The sequence below is a fragment of the Ostrinia nubilalis genome, chromosome 16 (genome assembly GCF_963855985.1).
Source record: "Ostrinia nubilalis chromosome 16, ilOstNubi1.1, whole genome shotgun sequence".
Taxonomy (NCBI): Eukaryota; Metazoa; Arthropoda; class Insecta; order Lepidoptera; family Crambidae; genus Ostrinia; species Ostrinia nubilalis.
This window is the reverse complement of record NC_087103.1, coordinates 13,256,904-13,280,386: the sequence shown is the minus strand read 5'-3', so window position 1 is coordinate 13,280,386 and position 23,483 is coordinate 13,256,904. Positions and strand designations below refer to the sequence as shown.

At 38.0% G+C, this 23,483-nt stretch overlaps 1 protein-coding gene and 1 non-coding gene across 2 annotated transcripts in view; one reads left to right on the top strand and one right to left on the bottom strand.

Annotated features, from left to right (window-relative positions):
- Positions 1 to 15,589, top strand: part of LOC135079563 (ankyrin repeat domain-containing protein 50-like) — a 42,591-nt gene extending 27,002 nt beyond the window's left edge. The window contains exons 4-13 of the mRNA XM_063974214.1: positions 259 to 357; positions 5,197 to 5,394; positions 5,537 to 5,677; positions 5,843 to 6,036; positions 6,109 to 6,211; positions 6,367 to 6,468; positions 10,572 to 10,769; positions 11,025 to 11,123; positions 11,596 to 11,694; positions 15,563 to 15,589. Coding sequence (XP_063830284.1) covers positions 259 to 357; positions 5,197 to 5,394; positions 5,537 to 5,677; positions 5,843 to 6,036; positions 6,109 to 6,211; positions 6,367 to 6,468; positions 10,572 to 10,769; positions 11,025 to 11,123; positions 11,596 to 11,694; positions 15,563 to 15,589 — 1,260 coding nt within the window. The remainder of the gene's footprint in view (positions 1 to 258; positions 358 to 5,196; positions 5,395 to 5,536; positions 5,678 to 5,842; positions 6,037 to 6,108; positions 6,212 to 6,366; positions 6,469 to 10,571; positions 10,770 to 11,024; positions 11,124 to 11,595; positions 11,695 to 15,562) is intronic.
- Trnac-gca (transfer RNA cysteine (anticodon GCA)) lies at positions 14,066 to 14,137 on the bottom strand. Its single transcript has one exon. It is a non-coding gene; the product is annotated as a tRNA-Cys (tRNA).
- Positions 15,590 to 23,483: the final 7,894 nt, after the last annotated feature.

Here is a 23,483-nt window from a genome sequence, read left to right as displayed (position 1 = left end):
CAGAATCACAACTTTCATGGTAACGGAACGGAACGCCACGCGAAAATCAATCCCCGAAATACTAGGCTGCCAGAAGTCAAAAGCGGTTTCTACTCTCACTTTCATTCGATAAAATGAGACGAAACGTTCCGCCTCACGTTCCGCTGATCCACTGTTGCCTCCACGTTCGTTTCGTTCGTGTTATTTCGCCACATTCCCCCCCGACAAGTACCAGGCTGCCATAGCGCTACAGGAGCTAACCGACTCGTTTGCCCGCAGTTCGGCATGCGGCCGCTTCTCATGGCCGCTTGGCACGGCCATCTCGACGCGGTAAAGGCGCTCGTCGCGGCCGGAGCCTGCCTCGCAGCTACTAACAAGGTATGCTCTCCTAGTACTTTGAGAATCTATTTCAGATTTGCATTCTTACTATTTCTCATTCCTAGGAAGAGGAGCATAAGAAGTTGTATTATTTTCGTTATATTTTCTGATTAATATCAATAAACAAAAACTTTGGTATTTTGATGAATTGGTGTTTAATTATGTAAGTCGATCCATTCATTCGCAATGTCTCGTTTAATTACTGTTTTACGAGTATATCCACCGTGTTAAAATAATGAATGAGTCGATTCATCATCATACGAAAATTCATTATAAAATTATCTCCACATTAAATAAACACAATATTTAAACGAAACTGTTTCTTCTGAAAGCAGTAAAATTAATAATACATTCGCATTTAAATTCACTGAACTCACCACCCATGAAATCGTCCGATTTGTCCGTGAAAGTGCTCTAGAATAAATCGGTTTACCAAAATATTATTAAATGCTCCAAATAAATTGATTGATACCGAATGCGGCGCGGTAACAAATAAGCTTATTCGATTCGTTTGGTGAATGCTTTTGTTTCGGCTGATTAATAGATTCCGTATGTAGGCACTCAATAACAGTGCTTTTAATTTGGTATGATAGAGCTGGATAATAATAAATCGATTACTCGAGCTGATGATAATTGCTAATTTTCTCTACTTCTAGTTGGTAAAGTAAGGCTGAGTTGCACCACCTAACTTTAACGGTAACTTTGACGATAACCGGTGCTTTTTGTATAGAGTTTGACAGTCAAAGTTAAAGTAAGATGGTGCAACCCAGCCTAAGTATCTGGTAATAATGAAGATAAGACTGACAATAAAATTATGATACTTTATTTTAAATGTCCGTCAATTTATTTATATTGAATTAACAGCTCGTAGTTAATCTTGTCTGCTCTAATAATATCTAATTTCTTGAATCAGATATAATCTTCTTGAATTAGTTTATTACTTCAATCATGTTTCAGATGTTTATTTATTCTGAAAAGATTAATTATTCATTCATCTGCTAAATATTTTTGGGTAGCTGTGTGCTAATTACTTTAGAATAGAGAAAATTAATCTTATTCGAAAGCAAAAATAGTATAAAACCTTTATGTAATCGTATTACATTTACCAAAGCACAAAATTCTTACTGAAATTGTGAAATGTATTTTTAGAACGCTACGCCCCACATTGAAGGGACGTCTATAAATAAAGTTTTTTCATTAAAACACACCAAAACAACTTAAAATTAAAAATACACAATCTTTTTCCAAATAGTAAGTTCTCCCGCCAAGTTGCAGCAACTCCTGAGTTCTGAGGAGGTGAATGAAAATTTAACGTCAAAGTTCCTACCACAAAACTTTACCGTGTCTACTACAGCGAAGTAAACTTACATCATTTCCTTTGAAAATCCTGTTTCTGAACATCGTGTAAGTTTTCTTAATTACACATTAACGATATAATTATGTTCCTTTTCGAGATACCTACTAAAGTAGTGTTACGCAATATTTTTGAATTTAAAATACATATTAAATAAAATTGTAGGGTTAAAAATTAGTTAAAAGTCACGTAGATTTTGTGTTAAAGAACAGAACAACACAATCATCATCATATTTCAGTCAAAGGACGGCCACTTAGAAGACAACCCAAGTAACATTTTACTCCATTTAAGAGTTCAATAGTCGTTCACATGTACTCCACAAGCTGTGTATGTCAGCTGTATACGAGCTGTATAGCTTGCTATAATGCTTTTATAGAACCAGTTTGGGCACAAATTAGACAGCTTTAAGTTCACTATGGCTGTACATTAGCAGTATAATAGCATTATAATAGCAGTTTAAGTAGTAACATCGTACTTAAGGCTGACTTACGGCACTATATGGGACGCAGTGTGAACCATACAACGTACGTGAGGACAATAAAGAGTAACAAGTGGCTAAATGCACAGCTTTCAAAGTTATAAAGTCCGACAAAAGTACTCCAATGGTACCTAAAGTTCACGTGTGTCTTAAATTATTTCCACATTTTAATATTAGTTTGGTATTTGTACGTGAGTGCCAAGAGGGAAACAACTCGGGCGGATAATCATTTATGCAAATAATAACACGGGTTTTAAATACTTAATAATGTTAATGCCATTGGGAATGCAACTTTATCGTGAAATGTATACATATTTACAGCTAAAATATTTACGCGCCTCTGTAAAAACGCGATATTCATTTTAAAATATTTAAAACTGGCTGAGAGGAAATCTACAATTTTCAGTTTTTGATATTGGATTGGCATTATAATTATATTACGGTAATTAATTATAACATGAAACCAAAACTCAATCGCTCTATCTGCGAATTTTGTGATAAATCTGCATTAATTTTGGAGATTTATTTGGTAAATATTTTAGGTTATGTAGAACAAAATGGTGGAAATTAAATACGGCTATGTGAACTGTTATAACTCCAATTTAATGAGCGTATATTAGGTTCACATGTGTTCTGTTAGAATGCTGTTATCTATATGAAGTTCCACATTTGTACCACTACAGCGCTAATGTCTATAAATTTATTCTAATGTGAACTTATGTACAGCTTTAAGATGTACCTAGTTCAGGTCAATTGTGTATCTTTAATTCTTTCAAATACTGAAATTTTAGAGATCCGCAATAAAAATTATTAATGTCCGTTAAATCGCCTAGCCCAGGTACTAATAGTCAAGTATGAATACCTAAAGCATCAGACGGTAGTGTTCCCGGTTTAAATTCGTTTATTATGCTTGACAATTTATTCAAAGCGGAATGAGGAATACGATTTTCAATAGCCCATGTTCTTATTTTTTTTTTGTGAAAGGTTAAATAATTGTCCAAATCAAAATGGTATTCACTATCACAAGAACTGCAATCATCACACTCTGATATCTGGTATATTTTGAAGGGAAATTTCAGGTTCAGGCATAATATTTTCCTCTGCATCATGTACAGAACCACCATGAACAACTAAAAACAGGCTTGGGGAAATGTGTAATAGAATATCACATTCACATTCGTGTTCAGCTTAAAGCAAATAAGAGTAGTACTTGTGGACAAATAAACTGCTATTGATGTTAATGGACAACACATATAGTCCTTTTAACAGCCTACAGTGTACATGCGAACCATTGAAACACTTTTGTACAGATAGTAAAAAAAGGTTATTTTAATTATCACAAACAAGTCCTACTACAGCTACTAGCTGTATAACAGTCTAAAACAAGTAAACATAACAGCCTTTGGCTTTATAAATGACCACGTGTGTTCTATTAAAATGCTAGCTCTATAACATCGTACAAGTAGGCCGTTAAACAGCGGTTGCCGTATCTCTACCCTCCTATATTGCTCTTAGTCAGATGGCTGACTAAAGGATAGTTGTTAGAGTATTATAACACCAACAATCGTATAAAAGTATAACTCTACACTAGTCTACACTCCTATAAATCCCTTAGACAGGTATAGGTGTAATTAATTGCAATAATACAGCTTATACATCACGAGTGAACTGTACTAATGCTTTAAGTACACATTGGAACTAAATGTGAACTCTTAAATGGAGTAAAATGTTACTTGGGAAAGGCTTAGCCCAAAGATTTCCACGACCACGGTTTTGCGCTGCCCGCATGCAGGTGCTTCCCGCGACGTTTTGTATTATTTTGATAGCTTTACATTTTAATATTGTATCTTCTCTTACCTTGTAAATGTGTGTGCATTAAACATTTACCCACATCATACCGTTTCCCTAAAACAAACGAACATCTTCCGCGAACATGTCGCTCCTGATATCCATTACTGAAAATGTGTCAAAGTCACGTACGTGTAACCAAAAAGTAATTTAAAATTTACAGGGCCGCATTAGTCGAGTTCACTTTCACTCAAAAAATGGATAAATAAAAAAATTAAAGTACCAAGATGCGTCAAGATTTTTTTTAAATAATATTAAGATGTTAATGTTTCAAGGCACAATATTATACAAATCTATATTTTCAACTAAATTGGTCTTTAGTCCTGCCTGACGCTATATTGAATGAATTTATGAATTTTTATTTTTAAATATTTTGTCTAGTTATTTTTTGTAGTATTTTTCCTACTCATAAAGAATCACACTTTCGATTCATTTTATTATTTACTTAATTAATAGTGATTCTGTCCGCTGTGGATCCTCCTTGATTCGGCCCTCTTCTTAGAACCTCGAGGAAACGTAACCAAATATTTCACTTGGTGATTCGAAATTGACGCACGTACACAATTCGCTGAAATTGAACCAGTTTTAGCAAATTATTTGTTTTAGAATTCGGAAAGAATCAATGAATGGTTTAGTAGATCAAAGAAATAGAAACACCATATAATTTTACGACTGAGGACCTATTTTAGGAGAAAAGTAAAAGAAAAAGAAAAGTAGGTAGGTACTACTGACAACGACCATTTTTCCAGAAAGGCAATTCTATTGCCGTCTTTTGTTGAAATCTCTCTCTTCATAATTTTAATTTACTTTTAACTGTATCTATATCATTTTCAGCACCAGTCGATACAATATACCCATTTGTATATCCCAAGTTATATGTAAAACGAGTTTTTCAGACCCCTGAAAGTCTTACTCGTAATATTAAGATTTTAACTGCCTATAATATACAGGTATTTTAATACTTACCTACTAATAATAAAGATTCATTAGTTGGCGGTCAGGCTGTAGATTCTGACTACACAGGAGTTGCAGCGTGGGAACTAGAAGTCGGAATAGTCCTATTAATAAAGAACCTGAATCAATTCTTCTTATTATCGTGTCCACAACAAACCTATACAGTGTCGGCCCATCAATTTATCAATTTGTCCTTATCCATAGAAACACAACGACATCCTCCAGTGTGCGTGCTCGCGCGGTTCCTTAGACGTCGCTGCGTACGCGCTCAGCCTCGGCGCCAAGGTCCAAGGTTCGGACGCCGCTGGTGACGCGCCGTTAGCATTAGCAGCTCGCGCCGGCCACACCGCTCTGGTGGAGCTGCTGTTGGAGAAAGGAGCTGATATTGACGCTATTAATAAGGTGGGTATCTTATTTATACTCCTAGACAAGGTTTAGAGATAAGACGCTGACGGTTCAGCATAAAACGTAGAAGAAGTTCCGTGTGGAGCTGTGTCACTGCCGCTAGAAGTTGTGAATGCTGGTAGAGCTGCTATAAATGTAGTACACAATCAGCTTCGGCGCCAAGGTCCAAGGTTCGGACGCCGCTGGTGACGCGCCGTTAGCATTAGCAGCGCGCGCCGGCCACACCGCTCTGGTGGAGCTGCTGTTGGAGAAAGGCGCTGACATTGACGCTATTAATAAGGTGTGTATCTTATACTCCTAGACAAGGTTTAGAGATAAGACGCTGATGGTTCAACATAAAACGTCTACGTTCCGTGTGGAACTGTATCACTGCCACTAGAAGTTGTGAATGCTGGTAGAGCAGCTATAAATGTAGTACACAATCAGCTTCGGAGCCAAGGTTCAGGGTTCGGACGCTGCTGGTGACGCGCCGTTAGCATTAGCAGCTCGCGCCGGCCTCACCGCGCTGGTGGAGCTGCTGTTGGAGAAAGACGCTGATATTGACGCTATTAATAAAGTGGGTATCTTATACTCCTACACAAGGTTTAGAGATAAGACGCTGACGGTTCAACATAAAACGCAGATGAAGTTCCGTGTGGAGTGAAACCGTGTGTCACTGCCACTAGAAGTTGTAAATGCTGGTAGAGCTGCTATAATATAGTTCATGCTCAGCCTCGGAGACAAGGATCAGGGTTCGGACGCCGCTGGTGACGCGCACACTGCGCTGGTGGAACTGCTGTTGGAGAAAGGCGCTGATATTGACGCTATTAATAAGGTGGGTATCTTATACTCCTAGACAAGGTTTAGAGATAAGACGCTGACGGTTCAGCATAAAACGTAGAAGAAGTTCCGTGTGGAGTGGAACCGTGTGTCACTGCCACTAGATGTTGTAAATGCTGGTAGAGCTGCTATAATGTAATTCGTGCTCAGCCTCGGAACAAGGATCAGGGATCGGACGCCGCTGGTGACGCGCACACTGCGCTGGTGGTACTGCTGTTGGAGAAAGGAGCTGATATAGACGGAAGTAATAAGGTGCGTATCTTCATTATTTTATACGGAGCTACTTAGAGACAAGACGCTGATGGTGCAGCATAAAACGTAGAAAAAGTTCTGTGTAGAGCGGCGTCAAAGCCTCTAGAAGTTATAAGTGCTGGTATTGCTGATAGAGCTACTATAAATGGCGTACGTGCTCCGCCTCGGAGACAAGGTCCAGGGTTCGGACGCCGCTGGTGACGCGCTGTTAGCATTAGCAGCGCGCGCTGGTCTTACTGCGCTGGTGGAGCTGCTGTTGGAGTAAGGAAATATTAACGCTATTAATAAGGTGGGTATCTTTATCACATTACTTAGAGCAAAGATTTGAATAGGTTAGCATAGAACGTAGAAGTTCCGTGTGGAGCAGCGTCACTGCTTCTAGATAGAAGTCATTGCGCTGGTACCTAGCTGCTATCAACCCTTAGGAATACATACAGCTTAGTTATTAAGGTTTAGCTTTTCTCGAACTTAGGTAATTGAGGAGTCCATTTTGCGTGATTTACTTTTCTTTCTACTCCAACCGACTCATTATCCCAGAACGCTGGAGAACTAAGAATTTGAACCTTTTGGTCTGCCACGCTCCCTGCATTCTATGACCACGTGGTAATGACGTTTCATTTGCACTCTACATGGTAGCTTTTTACTTCCCACATGGAAAAAACAATGCCCACCCCTGTCCACAGTAACCGCGTCGTATGAAAATTCTCCCACTTTCTGAGAGCGATCCGCGCGAGCACGTAAAGTGATTTGTAGCGAGCGGGAAGCGCGGGAAATTAGATAGCAAATCGAATCAGCGCAGGAGCGGCGCGTTTATTATTCAGCTAGACCACACGTGGCACGCGGGTTCGCTCGTCTTTGTATGAGAATCTTATGATTTTTTTATGCATATCAAGGTAGGTATTTGACCATAATCGCATCTGGTGTTAAGTGGAATGCAGTCTAGAAGGGGTACATATCTGCCTTGTAAGTGCCTGTTCACTCTCGCCTTGAAAAGGCCCGGGTTATCCGGCTCACCTTATGTATTTAGGACACTAAAATTCATGCTAAATTTTGTCTCCTGTCATCCGCTTTTGCACTTGAGGGAAGTCGAACCCTAACTTCGAACTCCTCCTAAATGTTCTTATAATTTCGTTGCGGTTCCAATGATAGTTTATCTTTCCCCCGGGACAAACTTGACCTTCACTGGTTGGGTTTTTATTGGCGGTCAAGCTGTAGATCCCGATTACACAGGAGTTGCAGCGGTAGGGAAGAGAGATAAGAATAGTCCCGATGCTCAGTTATAATAGGATCTGTTTGCTTGAAAGTAAAAAGCTAAAAGTTTCCCGTGTCGAAACTGTTTCTACACCAAAATGAATATTGATTTTGTGTTAAAGTATGAAAACGTTTCTGCTACACTCATTTAAAGTATTTATTAGCTTTCCACTGGCCTCCTTTATTTGTAGGCTCAACATCGGATCACCCCACTATTTAGTACCGCAGAACTCCTGAATGTATCACCAATTAACCGGGAATTGAATGGATGTTCCCTGAGGTTCAGGTAACAAATCGTAGTACATTGGTTAAATGTGTTTCCGTCGTAATGGCCTAATAAATAAGGTTAAAGACGTGAAATAGTCCTTCTGTATTAGGCGCAGAAGTTTCAGATGAAAATATATTGCTCTGCAAACTTTTTGGGGCTTAGGTAAAAAATGTCAGGCACTTAAAGGTGAGGAACACTCGCTTTTAGTTTTTGAGGATCGTCTAGGTAAAGGCCATCTTTGAGTTTACTTTGTCAATGCCACATTTTTTTGTATTTCTTTAATGCAACAATCTCCAAGTTAAGATGATACATTGTCCCTGACGGATAAACTGATGTCTTAGTCTATTTAATAAAGCGAAAGTAACTCTACCTAATTGAAATGGAAGCATAGGAAGAAGAGATGAATTGAGACTAAACACATAGGATAGTCTTTAAAAGCGGAACACGCGATTATCTGCCTTTCTGTGACGCCTGTATCACTTTAATATACGAGTACATCTCTGCAATCACATCAATTTATCAATGGCGAAATAAACGCAGAGATTCACAAACATTACTATGAGGTCTCACAGTGCGCGTGGACGCACAAGGTGATACATGAACCAATCACAGAGCTCTATTCAACGCTGTGCGTTCGACTTGCTGCTTCACTTAGGCAAGCATTCGTTTGTGAATACGGACGGGCGTAAAATGCTTTCGCTGTCATGATTTCGCGGGGATGTGCTACAAGCGAAAGATCGCGGGCAAAGCTGGTAGTCCTGTTAAATATTGTATTAATTCCATCAGTTCCCGACCTTAGCCTGTTCCACCTTGAGCATCGTTAATGGCTGCCCTATTTGTCTGCCCCGTTTTGTTTGCTATGCAAATTGCGTCCTGGCGAAGATCGAAAGAAAACAATAATTTTTCTGTTTGCCCACCCTGAGCGATGCCGGTCAAAGCGATACTGCTTTGTTTATAAACGGTTATTTTGTTTGTGCCTCGAATCGATGAATAATGAATAAATTGTGCCGTTTTAAAATATTCCTTTAAAATTATACAGATTTACGTGGGATTTATTCGGTCGCTGTAGGATAGGTACTACTTATTGATTGTTATGTTAAAGTGTTTTTGTTTTGGTTGTATCATAATGACTGTACCTAACGAGTTTTTATTTAAGTATCTAAATGAACGTTTTGGTAACACAAAATCATGAAAATTCATGCTTAAATAAATCGATAAAGTATGTATTATTGTATTCAGAATTAAAAACGCTCGCTGATCCAGGCTATATCAGTTAAATGAGCATGAAATTGAAGTTATACACTGTTATGTATACCTATATGATATCTTTTCATATAATATGTAGTTTTTTCTTACATAGTATTGTCACAGTATTGTAGTGTAAGCTCCTCCCTGACTGAGTAGCATTTGTTCTAAAATAAGTTTTTTTCATGATTTGTTTCACGGTAGAAAAAAGTAAAAAAATAACAATTTCCCTTTGTTTTTCCAAGTAAATAATAAAAAATAAAGTCAAGAGTACCAGGCTACCATAATCGCAGTAGCGGTCGCTATGGCCGTCAACATGGTGCGCTGTGCCTTCGCGCACGTCACAACACAAGCTGTCAGCTGCAATAATACGGAGCCATTTGACTTGCAACAAGTTATTTACATATTTCTCAGATAAAACATGTTACGAAACTTTACGGCTACAGAGAGGTTTTAGTGCTGCCATAAAAGTATTTAATTCGTCGAGTCGATCGTCTTTTGCTTTAAACATTCTTGTGATGTATGATCGTCACATGTTCAGACCAGACACGCACTCAACTATTCCATTTTTAATTTCGAAATGCTGGTTAAGTTTTACGGCTTGTCCACTCCTACCCATTTTACAGCTGTTCAAATGACTGTGCCAGATAATGAACTCAAATGTTGTGTGCCACATAAAAATTAATGTTCTGATTTAGGTTCACGCTCACTCTTTATTATTTCACGAACAAAAAATACCTCATACCAAATAATCTGTGACAAAATGTAAATGCCATGACGATAAAACATTTTTATTTAGTAATGAGAAAATTATCAAGTCAATCTCCAGACTAATCAACTGATTACCGAACCTTTGCCAAACGAACTTGTATTTTCATCAAGTAAAGTACAAAATCGTTTTTTATCTCTAATGACGCGTTCGGTCATTTGGAATCCCCGGCCTAATATCCCGTAAGCGATGGCACCATTAACTCTGTACCAGCGATAGAACGAAATTGGTAACGTTATTAATGATAGAAATTTTCAATTTATTTCAAGAGTTTGGTTATTTTTATCAGGAAATTGGAAAATTTTCAAATTTTGTTTACACGCACCTTTATTCTTAAAAGTTTCGTTCGTTTCGATTTCGATTCGTAGAGGAAGATTTCCAACGCGTATGCCAACATTTGGGCTACAAAAAAAAAGATAAGCGGTTCACCAAAAAAAGTACTTCCTCACAAACTCTGCTCTCCTAGTAGCCAAACTAGTAAATGGACAACTCCTGCCTCACTCGCTCCCAATCAGTCACGTTATCAACCAGTTGCCCAATGAGTTATCTCCGTCCGTCTCTTTCCAACAGGTCGGGCGTACCGCTCTACACGTGGCATGCGAGAGCGGCCACTCGCCCACCGCTGTACTCCTGGTAGCCAAAGGCGCGTCCAGAGAAGCCCGAGACAACTCCGGGCGGACGCCGCTCCATCTAGCGGCGGTGCACAGACACACGGAGCTAGTGCGGGTGCTGTTGGAATCCGAGTGTCACGTCGACGCGACCGATAACGTAAGCGCCATGCCCTACGGGCTTATGGTTGCCTGGTAATTCCGATTTACTGGGACGCTTCAAAGTCAAGGTGCGATCTTGAACGTCCTTGTCGCGTTTCACTTCCCATTGAAAGACCTTCATACGTTATGGAAAAAATGAAAACGTATAAAACAGATGAATATTGAATTTAAATGAAAAATGAATAGACAAAAACAAATTCTAACCTAACTACGGCGTTGTTTACAGTTTTGTAAATGAACATTTTGTTTTCAGAACGGTGTGACAGCTCTGCAGATGGCCTGTGCACAAGGCTGCCGCGGCATAGTAGAGCACTTGCTGACATTCGGCGCTAATGTGCACTTACAGAATAATGTAAGTTTATTTTTAAAGTTTTTATAAATAAAAACTATTTATTTGTGATCGAGCAGCTTTATCTTTGTAAGTTTGATTATACACAGTGTGTTGTCAGTTTGTCCCAGAACTTCGTTACTAGGTGACACTATCAAGTCGTGTCGTAGTAACACAGTTTTTTTTAATTGATAGAGGCTTTTTGCATCTGCACGTTTCAATTCCTCGAACTAAAATATTTCACAAGTACGAAGAGCTGGCTCGTATTCGTTAATTTCCCCTAAAAATTACCCATGACCTCGTTCATTAATTTGCCTAAATATTTCTATCACATAGTTTATGTGCATCTTGTCACACTAGTAACCGGCAAAAGAAATACATGGAGTCGCGTTTGACAGCCCGTTAAATTAGAAAGGGTCATCCTTCTGCTGTGGGACTAAATGACATGATGATGATGACGTTTATGGTGATGATAATGATGATAATTCTGCATTAGGTGGGGTCGTCGGCCCTGCATGCGGCGTGCGCGGCAGACGCCACCGACATCGTCGAGCTACTCCTGGCCCACGGAGCAGACCCTGCCCTCACTGACCAGGTAACACACATTTGTAACACCACAGTGGGCGTACGTAACCTTGCTCAAACATTATCCAGAATTAAATTAAAGGATGTTTTTCAGTCCCTGGAAAATTTAATAAAAAGATAATATTTACCCAGAATACCACTAAGTAGGCTTTGGTCCATTTTATTGGCCCATGACCCATGACTGTCTCAAAATAATGTCATCATCATCATCATCATATTTTCAGCCATAGGACGTCTACTGCTGAACATAGGCCTCCCCCAATGCTTTCCACGTTGATCGATTGGTAGCGGCCTACGTCCAGCGCTTCCCTGCTACCTTTCAAAATAATATACAGGGTGTCCCGTAATGTAACGTCAAGCCGAAACTGGGTGTTGGGGCAAGTTGTGCTGGTTATCAGAAAAATATAATAAAAAATCTATGTGGCATATTTTCAAAATAATAGGCATTTAAAAAAAATTTAAAAATTCTACTCCAGGTGACGGTTCTTTTACTCGTGTTGCCACAAATCTTCACTTTTTCCAAATTTTTTTTTTGTTATGTAACCCTGAATAATGCTTCTCTAAATTGTTATCAAAATTACAAAACCAGCTGCTCCAGCTTGGATGAAAAAAATACATTATTCCAAAAAAAAATTCAAAATAAAAATTTTGCCTAGTTTAAACTGACTGTACTGAAAAAAAATTGTACTACGCGAGTGTGGCAAGTGACGTCATAATTTGGCGCATTTAGTAAGGATTCCAAAATGGTATAACACTTGGTAAATTCTTGCTGTAATTGTCGACAATTTTTGTTTTTTTTGGAAATAATCCCGTTTTTAACTTTATCTACCTTGGTTAAAAATTATTATTCTAATGTGCCCAAAATTCAAGTTTCTGTGACTGACTACCGTACAGTCAGTCACAGAAACTTTTGTCACCATGACAGTAATTAGTAGTTGACATACTGTGACAAAAGTCACCCGTGCGCGTGCGCCTTTACTACCTGCTCTGCCTGCATTTGTACTTGGTAACAGGGATAATAAGGATATGAAGTTTCGGTTATGGATACGGTTACGGATATAAGAATAATATTATACCGGTTTCGGTTACGGTCACGGATATGAAATCATTTCAGATTATCCGAAAGTTTCGGATAATTTCGGTTACGGAATTATTAGAAATAGGAATAGCAATATGCTGCGTGACCCACATAGCTACTTTATGTACCAACTAAGACGACACCTATGTATGATAAAGGTCAAACAGGCTGGCATATTAGATGGTGCCAGGGAATGCCAGACAAGTTGGTAACAAATATTAAGATTTAAGGTACAATTCCAAGACGTGCCGCAGACCGCAAACTGCAACCGCAAACTGCAAAACTATGAAATCGGCAGCGCGGCATTGCAGCTGCGGCGTGTATACTGCAGATTTCATAGAGTTTTGAAGTTTGGAATTGTACCCTTAAGACTCCGCCATTATCCGAAACTATCCGTAACTTTTGAATCAGTTTCGGTTACGGTTATGGATATTTTTTTATTTCGGATATCCGATAGTTTCGGTTACGGTTACGGATATCCATAACATCCCTGCTTGGTAAGATGGCCCTCTCCGTCCCGCTCATACCTTTTAAAATGGCTTCTCCACCTCACTTAAGCCAGAAACTTGAATTTTGGGCACATTAGAATAATAATTTTTAACCAAGGTAGATAAAGTTAAAAACGGGATTATTTTCAAAAAACCAAAAATTGTCGACAATTACAGCATGGATTTACCAAGTGCTATACCATTTTGGAATCCTTACTAAATGCGCCAAATTATGACGTCACTTGCCACACTCGCGTAGTACAATTTTTTTTCAGTACAGTCAGTTTAAACTAGGCAAAATTTTTATTTTGAAAATTTTTTTGGGAATAATGTATTTTTTTCATCCAAGCTGGAGCAGCTGGTTTTGTAATTTTGATAACAATTTAGAGAAGCATTATTCAGGGTTACATAACAAAAAAAAAATTTGGAAAAAGTGAAGATTTGTGGCAACACGAGTAAAAGAACCGTCACCTGGAGTAGAATTTTTATATTTTTTTTAAATGCCTATTATTTTGAAAATATGCCACATAGATTTTTTTTTATATTTTTCTGATAACCAGCACAACTTGCCCCAACACCCAGTTCCGGCTTGACGTTACATTACGGGACACCCTGTATAGGTTTTTAATAAATAAAAATGTAATTTAATATGACACGGATGACTCCAGTATTTATATCTTTATTCATCGATAAGAAAAGTTACTATGCTCAGTCTATTACAAAAGATTGGCCAAATATGTATATCAACATTATTTCTTTGATAATAAAAAAATATATTAAAAATTATAGAAATGCAAAAAGCAGGATTTTACTCCAGGGGACACCCGGGTTTGAACCGGGGACCTCTCGATCTGCAGTCGAATGCTCTACCACTGAGCTATATCCCCACTGACGGAGCGGGCGAAATAAGTCAACACTTTGCCAAACTGGTTCTACTGCTGACGTCACGCGGTGATAAGCGCCCACTGATAGTGACTCGTGTTAAAACCCGTATTAATAACTTTCCAATGGAAGTGATTAATGTCTTATACAGGGTGTTACTTTGCATTCTTGCCATATTTACAGAGGTTACTATATTACTGATACTGAACACAAATCCGTAAAAAAATAATGCCCGAAAAAATTTTTTTTTAATCTTGAGTATTTTATTTTATCGACAATCTGTTAAACACCACTAATTATCGTAACGCATGCACATCACTTGTTGGCGATGGCGATGGAGACTTTTTTACTTTTTATTGTATTTTTAAATATCTATTGTCTTTAAAATGTCTTTTTGACACTTGTAAAAAACTGAAAAATCCATCAAACACAAATCACGTTATAAATAATACAAAAATGACTGAAGTGTATTCAAACAACGAATAATTTAATCAAAATGGTGCTTGGAGTGTCTGCAAGACGTCTTAGACGAAATGCTTGATGACGTACCCTTAGCGTTACACCAAATGCTCTACTACCAGCAGGATGGTGCTCCCCCACAATAAGGACGTCAAGTGCGCGAATAATACGTTTGGTGAACAGAGGATTGGACGAGGGGTCCAGTAGCTTGGCCACCACGATCCTCGGACCTGACACCAATGGATTTTTGGAGTGACTTGAAACGACTGGTATGCGCAGAAGAGATAAACAGTGTAAACGCGTTACATGAAAGGATTGTTTTAGTGAAACTGTGATACAAAACGTTTATGTGTTGCGAAAACTAAAGCGAAAAACCTACGCTTCGCCGTGCTAGACTGTGCCTTCATCAGAACGGAGGACACTTTGAACACTTGCTTCGCAGTACGTAAACTTTGTAAGTAGTAACTTATAAATAAATAATTAATTGTGAATAAGGTGATTTCATTTCATACTTAATTTATTAATTTGTAAAAATAGGGTACTTATGTTGTAAATTAATTGAAACCCTATTAATTATTACGTATTTTTGACGGTCCTAAACCCGTAAAGTAGAAAGGAAAATCTGAAATCAACTGAAGAGTATTTTAAAATAGTTATTATGACTGGATAAAAAGGCTGGTACTTACTCAGAGCCATAAAATTAAGAACTAGGCCACGCCCACTAGGTTTATTCCACTTGCACCTGTAGAACGTGCGAGACAAAATTGGTTTATTCCAATTTGTACTGAAAAACCAAATTTACTAAAATCTTAGTGTACTTTCTTTATGGGAGTCTCTTGTTTATCTTAAATAATAGGTATTGTTACCTACTTTTATCTCTGTGAATATGGCAAGAATGCAAAGTAACACGGTGTATAATGAGTACCTATGAAGAAATCGCCGTCTGTTATTAATTTTATTAATACTTTCAGAGTCTGATAGAATTGGACGCTATTTAGGACAAACTGTTTTTTAAGACTAGATTTTTTTAAATAACAAAAAGTAAGTAAGTATGCATAAATCAAACTAAGGCATAAAATAGAGTCTTGCTGAAAGAAAGCATATGAGCTCTAAAATTCAGTAGTTTTACATGTAGGAAGATTACGCTGATTTTGAATTTACAAATTAACATTATTATTATTATACTACTTGTATCATTCATAAGGATTTATGTCGAACAGATTTTACGAAAACTGTCTTATCTATAAAAATCGCTAATTTACTTTTAATTAAACGTACAAAAGTACGAGGAATCGACTTGGTGGCAAATCGACAAGAACCCGGAGGAGGGATGGATAGCTATCTCCCGGTTGCCATGGCGACGGGAGGACGTGTGGTGATTCGTCACGGCTTCATATTAATAACCGCGAACAATGTTTGCTCGTAGCATACGTGGCTGGGGTTACCATGTGTATTTGGAAAATCACGAGAAATAGATTGATTTAATAAAATCGTACTCTAATAATGATGCAGGTGCATCTGAAAATATAATAAAATTGGACTGACTTCCAAAGCATGGGAAATTAAATTGAATATGTTTAAGGAAAATATCAGGTTCATTATATGCATTTTTCTAAGCATATTAGTAATAATCGTACCACCAAAACATTTTTATGTCAAAATCATAATGGCTCACATTGTTAAAAATTATTATCAGATCTCATGTAGAGCCAAACTTCTAACTCGACCCGCCCTGACTCTGCCAAACCCTAACGTAACAAACTCTTCTTCCTTCGTCTTCTTCAAACCTTAGTCACAATATGAAGCACAGAAACAGGATTAAGTTCAACTCTTAAAGACCACAAAGGAAACGCGGTTTAATTAATTGGGACTTGGGAGGTAAATTGTCCCGCAAAAGCCAAAAACATAGCAACACTACATACGTGACATCACACGTCACCGTATTATGCACCAGTATCGAATACGTGTGTAATGGTCATAGCAGACTTATATGGGCATGTGTGGGAAGTGGGGCCGGCTTGGCCACAAGGTTGTTCGCGCGAATGCGTTATGGCGAATGTCATGACCTCTTAATCAGGCTGTTAACTCGAGATTATTATAGGCGAGTATATCATCATCATCATTTCAGGACGTCCACTGCTGAACATAGGCCTCCCCCAATGACTTCCACATCGCACCTGGTAGTGGCCTGTATCCAGCACCTTCCTACTACCTTTATCAGGTCGTCGGTCCACCTTGCGAGTGGACGTCCCACGCTGTTTTGGTGGACGAGCCATCAATCAGTTAGTTCTGCGTACTATGTGCCCTGCCCATTGCCACTTGAACTTGCTAATCCGTCGGGCTATAACGTAAACAAGTATAGTATAGCTATGCCGTGCCGTGACACACGTTTATTATGCACCAGCATCGAATACGTGTAATGGGCACGTGTGGGAAGTGGGGCCGGCTTGGCCACAAGGTTGTTCGCGCGAATGCGTTATGGCGAATGTCATGACCTATTAATCAGGCTGTTAACTCGGGTTTATTACCAGCATAAAACTCATAAAGCTCATTTCTTTTTGAAAATGGGCTTTTAAAAAGTACTTTTACACGTCCCAGTTAACCCTATCACTGTTTCGGGACGATGGTAAATGGGGCCAGTGCTGAGAAGGCAGTGCAAGAAATGAGTTTCTGTTGAAGGTGTGAGCACCTTCACAAATGTTACTATGAGGTCTCACAGTGCGCGTGGACGCACAGGGACAGGTCACACACGAACTAATCACAGAGCTCTATTCAACGCTGTGTACGTTCGATTTTCTGCTTCAAAAACATTGATAAATAAACGCATAGCGCAACTTTGATTGCGCGAAGCTTCGTAGAAACGGAAATGCAAATGTTGATGTTTGTTCGTGTCAAAGGCTTTATTCGTGTCCTCGAGCGTGTATATTCGTCAGCAAATGTATTTTTTCTGCGAAGTATGTTTAATTAATGCAAAATTTCTCTCTACTGTGAATTTATTTTGAATTTTACAGTAGGTAGTAACTAGTATTAACTACGTATACCAACATGTTCTGTAGAGCATGACACACGCTGAGTAGGTGCCATTTGGTTCAATAACTTCTGTCAAATATTTATACTATGGTTTAAATAAAAAAAAAATTCTTTCTTTCTTCTTGCTATAATGTTACTTCTAAGCAATTTAAAGCAATAATAGCATTCACCAGCTATCATGCTAAAATAAAACCTATCATAACCTTTTGTATTAACTGGTATTTTTAACACGATAATAAAGCCAATAAAACTACTCATCCATATACTCTTGGCATATTCCGATGCACCTTCGGGAGGCAGTTTATTTTATAACGATGGATGGTTCAGTGAGCTAGTGAGCTAGCTTCTCTAACTCACTTTACTCCAATTAGCTCGCGTCTGCTCAGATGGAGCTGGGCGTTTGATATTTTTAAAGTGCAGCTTACAAGGAACGACCTTTGCAAACATAGGTCAAGGATAACTACAGGATTGTGTTTCAATCGCCTAAGTGATAGTGCTATTTTAGGTAGATATTTGATACAGCATCGCTCTGCATTGTTTATTCAGTGAATCAAGGAAATACTAGCAGAGAGCACATTTTACAGGAAAAACTACAACTGTCTCAATTTTATTTATTAAAACAGTATTTCAATTAACAATATTTTTTAAACATATTTAATTAGATAATCAAACATCAGACAAGTCTCTACAACAACTTATTCTCAATGGTTAATTATATGTATTACAAGTACCTACATACAAATAGGTAGGTACCCAAAATTAAATAAGTATGTTTTGTTTTTTAGTTTATCACAAAAACGGTGCATCCTTGTAAAATAAGAGTGAATACAGAATAGTTACACAGCTTTTCTGCAAAACCGTACATTTTACAGGTAAATAAGATATCAAATTACACTGTTTTTAACCGACGTGGTGACATTTTGATCGCCTATCGTGTCAACTCCATTCTTCCACTCGGCCGGGCAAACTTGCCAAACCTTGTTGTCATTGAGATGTTTGCGCAATTGTTTTATTCAGGCCCCTGAAAAGCTGAAATAGGTCGATGGAGCCAACGACGCGTTAATAATGTAAGCCCGCCCTGATGTAAATTTCATCTGTACGGATCGCATCGATACAATTTGCTTTGTAAATTATATTTATTTATACAGCTCTGGTATTGGGAATTGAACGCAATAACAAATTCGAGTTAAAAGTGTTTCCCACTTTTATTAAGATTGAATAAAATATTGCGGTGGTAATAAAGGTCGGAAAGCTTTCACAAACTTACTATCTACCTATATGTAAAGCATCTACTTTGGTGAAAAAATCTAAATTACATTAAAAGTAGGTTAGGTATTTCGAATGGTACGAAATTTTTCATTAATAAAAGGCACCAGATTCCACTTATAAGTGATCCTTATAGTCCAGTAGAATTAGCTTTTAAATCGGAAATAATTCCTACAAAAGATTTTATTGTTTTAATGGCTTCATTGGTTGCCCATTAAGACTCTCCTAAGTTTTCGACTTCGACGGAGTTGTGCTTAAGTGGTGGGGGCCCCCGAAAGGGGCATTTTTTCGGTTTTCCGGTTATACCGCGTAAAGGACTTACCCTATCAAAAAGTGGTCTTCATGACGGTTGAAGGGCACTTAATCCTGTATTGAATAAAACCAAATTCATATGTTTTGGACAAACCGTTCTCGCGCTAAAGTTCGGCAAAGTAGAAAATATACGTATAATTAATGACCCTCTCCACGTCCAATGGTTTGTTACCCACAGGCTTCCAAGTCTTGAAAAGGGCCACCTCAGCCAGTGTAACCCTATCAAGGCTTACGAGCTTGATGCGCCTATTCTTGTTCGTCCCAGCCGTTCCTTAACTGCGGTTGCTGCACCTCTTCCTGGCACTCACCTGAACGACTCTGTGTTACCTACTGTAGCTGCCCCTCTTTCTTGTGTCCTCCTGCATGACTACGTTGCCTAGCCGTATGCCTGGTCTAAGGTTCGACGCCAAAAATCAACAACAACAAGTTCATATTAAAACGCTGAAGAGTTTTTTGTTTGTTTGTTTGAACGCGCTAATCTTAAGAATTACTAGTTTGATTGAAATCATTATTTTTGTGTTGAATAGCTCATACATTGAGGAAGGCTATAAGATATATACAATCACTCTACGACTAATAGAGGCGAAGCAGTAAAGAAAAATGTTGCAAGCACGGGAAATAGTATTTAAACTATTTTCACTCGTACGAAGTTGATTTTGTGGCGTCGAACCTTGGACCAGGCATATGGCTAAGCAATGAAATCGTACAGGAGGGTACAAGGAAGAGGGGCAGCCACATTAGGTAACACAGAGTCGTTCAGGAGAGTGCCAGGAAGAGGTGCAGCAACCGCAGTTAAGGAACGGCTGGGACGAACAAGGATAAGCGAATCAAACTCGTGAGCCTTGTTAGGGTTACACTGGTTAAGGCGACCCTTTGTGGGTAACAAGCCATTGGACGTGGAGAGGGTCATTAATTATACGTATATTTTCTACTTTGCCGAACTTTAGCGCGAGAACGGTTTGTCCAAAACATATGAATTTGGTCTTATTCAATGCAGGATTAAGTGCCCTTTAACCGTCATGAAGACCACTTTTCGATAGGGTAAGTCCTTTACGCGGTATAACCGGAAAACCGAAAAAACGCCCCTTTCGGGGGCCCCCTCCACTTAAGCACATGTCGAAAACTTAGGAGAGTTTTAATGGGCAACCAATGAAGCCATTAAAGCAAAAAAATCTTTTGTAGGAATTATTTCCGATTTAATCAATTTTTGTGTTTAATTCTACTGGCCTATTAGAAGGATTTCTAATTTCTAAATACCGTCCTTCAGACGGAGTTTGTCACGTCATTTCTAAATTTAGAACTACTTAGCGTTACACAAAATTGGGCCTATTTTCTTCAGTTTCTTTTTATTAAAGTCTCTACACCATAACTACAGTAATAACTGTGTACTAGGCTTGCAGAAACACACACGGGTGGCGGAGGTCATATTGTCGCTGAATAATTTACAGGTCAGGCGCTGACCAATTCGCAACCGGACCAGCGCGGCAGCGTCCATTCATCTTGGAAACTGTTTTCATATTTATTTAGGCTTGCGAGTGTTGTTTTGGCATGTACCGCATTTGTGTTGGAAAATGGAATTTGGTTAGCTTTTGTCAAAGTTACGAGGTCACTTGCTTTTAATTATTGACAAGCTAAGTGAACATAAGAATGGCCAACAAGTAGATTTACCGAAGGTTTGTGAATAAACTTGAGTACTTAATAAAGTTCTTAAGTAAATATAATGTGCTGTTTAAACCCTCCGCTATCAGCAACAAAAGTACCTACAGACAGATTATCTTGAAAAAAAATCCTACGTTCTTTTATTCCCATTTACCTACTACAAATTAATTTTTATGTAACATTTGAAAAGAGTAAAATTAGTTTTTACTGTTTTCAAATATTATTTCTGCAGCACGTGGTACCTGCTCTCTCAAATATTGTAAGCAATCACAATTCCAATATCAGACCTACCGAGTATCCTAGTAGTAGTAGAGTCGATATTGGACCAGTGAGGCGCAGGAGAATACTAAATTATGTAAACAAGAACGTGACCTCCGCCAGAGGCCTGCTCTCCTGGTAGCGGCGCTGCATAATACAGGATGCAAATGCCTGTTTACTACGAGCCCCTGAACTTGAACATTCATACATAAAACATGGGGCAATTGTCTTCAATAAAAAACGCTCATTTTGTAGATCGTTGCACAGGTTGATGGCAGTTAATAGACCTCTAGTAGCGAATAATGATTACTAGAATGGTCCCAATGAACTTTCATTGATAACAACAAAGTTCATTAAGCTCCAATAAAAAGCACATCTGCCTAATTACAATGGTACTTATTTGAAGCACACTAGTATCTCCAATGTCGAGTGTTTAAAGAGACACAGTGGACTACAGTGGAATTTCAAGTTAGCCCGGCGATCATTTCACATCTACGAGTACCTTTACTGATTATGTTACATCAGTCTCTACTATTATAACGCCCGAATTCATTAACATTACTATGAGGTCTCACAGTGCACGTGGACCGTGGACGCACAGGTTGACACAGGAACCAATCATAGAGCTTTATTCAACGCTGTGCGTTCGATTTGCTGCTTCACTTAAGCAAGCATTGTTTGTGAATAAGGGCGTAAGTTTTGCACGAGTAGTCACGAGATTTCAATAAATCTTATTCATTAGTATGCGAATTCGATTCTCATATTTATTTCAACTGTACCTTTCCGACTCTACATTTATCTCTTCTGAAAAACGTGTACAAATTCACGTATTTCATGGGTATTAAAAGGCAATTAACTAGGTAAAACGTTATTCAATAAGTTATGCTGAGCTTTATGTGGCATCATTTACAGCGTGTTTTAAAAGAGTTTAATTCCAATATTGAGCTAGCAGAGGCGTGCAAAAATTCAATGGTATTCACTTCAAGTCTTGCAATGATATGATAAAAAATAACAATTGCAAATATTGATAATTCTTATTGAACGAAACCGTGTATTAGGTATCATCAATTAATTAGTTATCAAAACAGAAAAACTTCTCTTAGCCTAATCCTTGGGATATAACATCGTAATCAGCCTACCAGCACGCGACCCCGGGGAAATTATGTATGAAACTTTAAGACGAATTTGACGTTGATCCACCTTGGCAGAATTTGCGAACATTATGAATAATGTGCCGAACTCGTTTATAACTACCCACAACTATTTACCAACTATAGTTAATTCATAATGAGGGCAGTTATCGGCTTAACGATTAGAATAGATATTTTACTAAATAATTATGTAGTAGTTATTAATTTCTTGTGTTTAAGCAATTTACAACCTATCCGAATTAATCCGAAATAGATGAAAATGTTTCCTTTGCTATGAACATTACAATGTTATTATTTATTTAAAGCTTACATGCATATAACACTGTATATAGGGCGGACTTAACCAGTCGGAATTCTCCTCCAGTCAACCTGAGAATATCTTAGGCGGTACAATAATATTATTTATTAATCCTTCAAGGCCCGCGAATCTAGACACAATAGATAATCAATTGTTATGACATTAATTAATGCCGTCTGGGACTCAAGCGGTTAAAGGTACTTTGTAGGTACAATAAAGATTAAATATACTTACCTGAAACTTTTGCTCACTGAAACTCTACATAATTTCTCCATACAATTTAATATCAAATTAATATCTTGTAAGATGTGCTTTGTTATCTATTCTAATTGTAACGTTTCAATTACATACACAAACGAGAATATAATTACAAATATAAACAGAATATTAAAGAGGATTACATCTACTTATGATCATATTATTCCCTTTGTATCAGTAATTAATTAATAATGTTATCAGGCTTGATTTATCTAATTGGGAGCTATGTAGTTGTAACATTTAACAGGTAACTTACCAATTAATTTGGCATTATCGCAAATCCTCACTGAATAAGTAGATTATAATCATTATTATAACTAGGTGGTTGGGTGATACCAAAATAATGATAATTATTTTATTTGATGTGGCAGCAAAATAAATGATAAAAGCAAAATAATTTTACCTCCTTAGGGGTTGAATTTTGCAAAATCCTGTCTTAGTGAGCACCTACGTTCTAAAAGTCCGTCCGTTCATGGAACCCCCATGCAAAATTTGAGACTCCTAGCACTTGTAGTTTCTTAGATTTCGTGATGAGTGAGTGATTCAGTGACCTTTTGCTTTACAACCCTGGACTACCAGATTTCATCAATCAGCTTCCAAATCCGAAGGAGAGCAATAAAATTAACTCAGCGGATTAACTGCCTAAAGAAACGAAGTAAA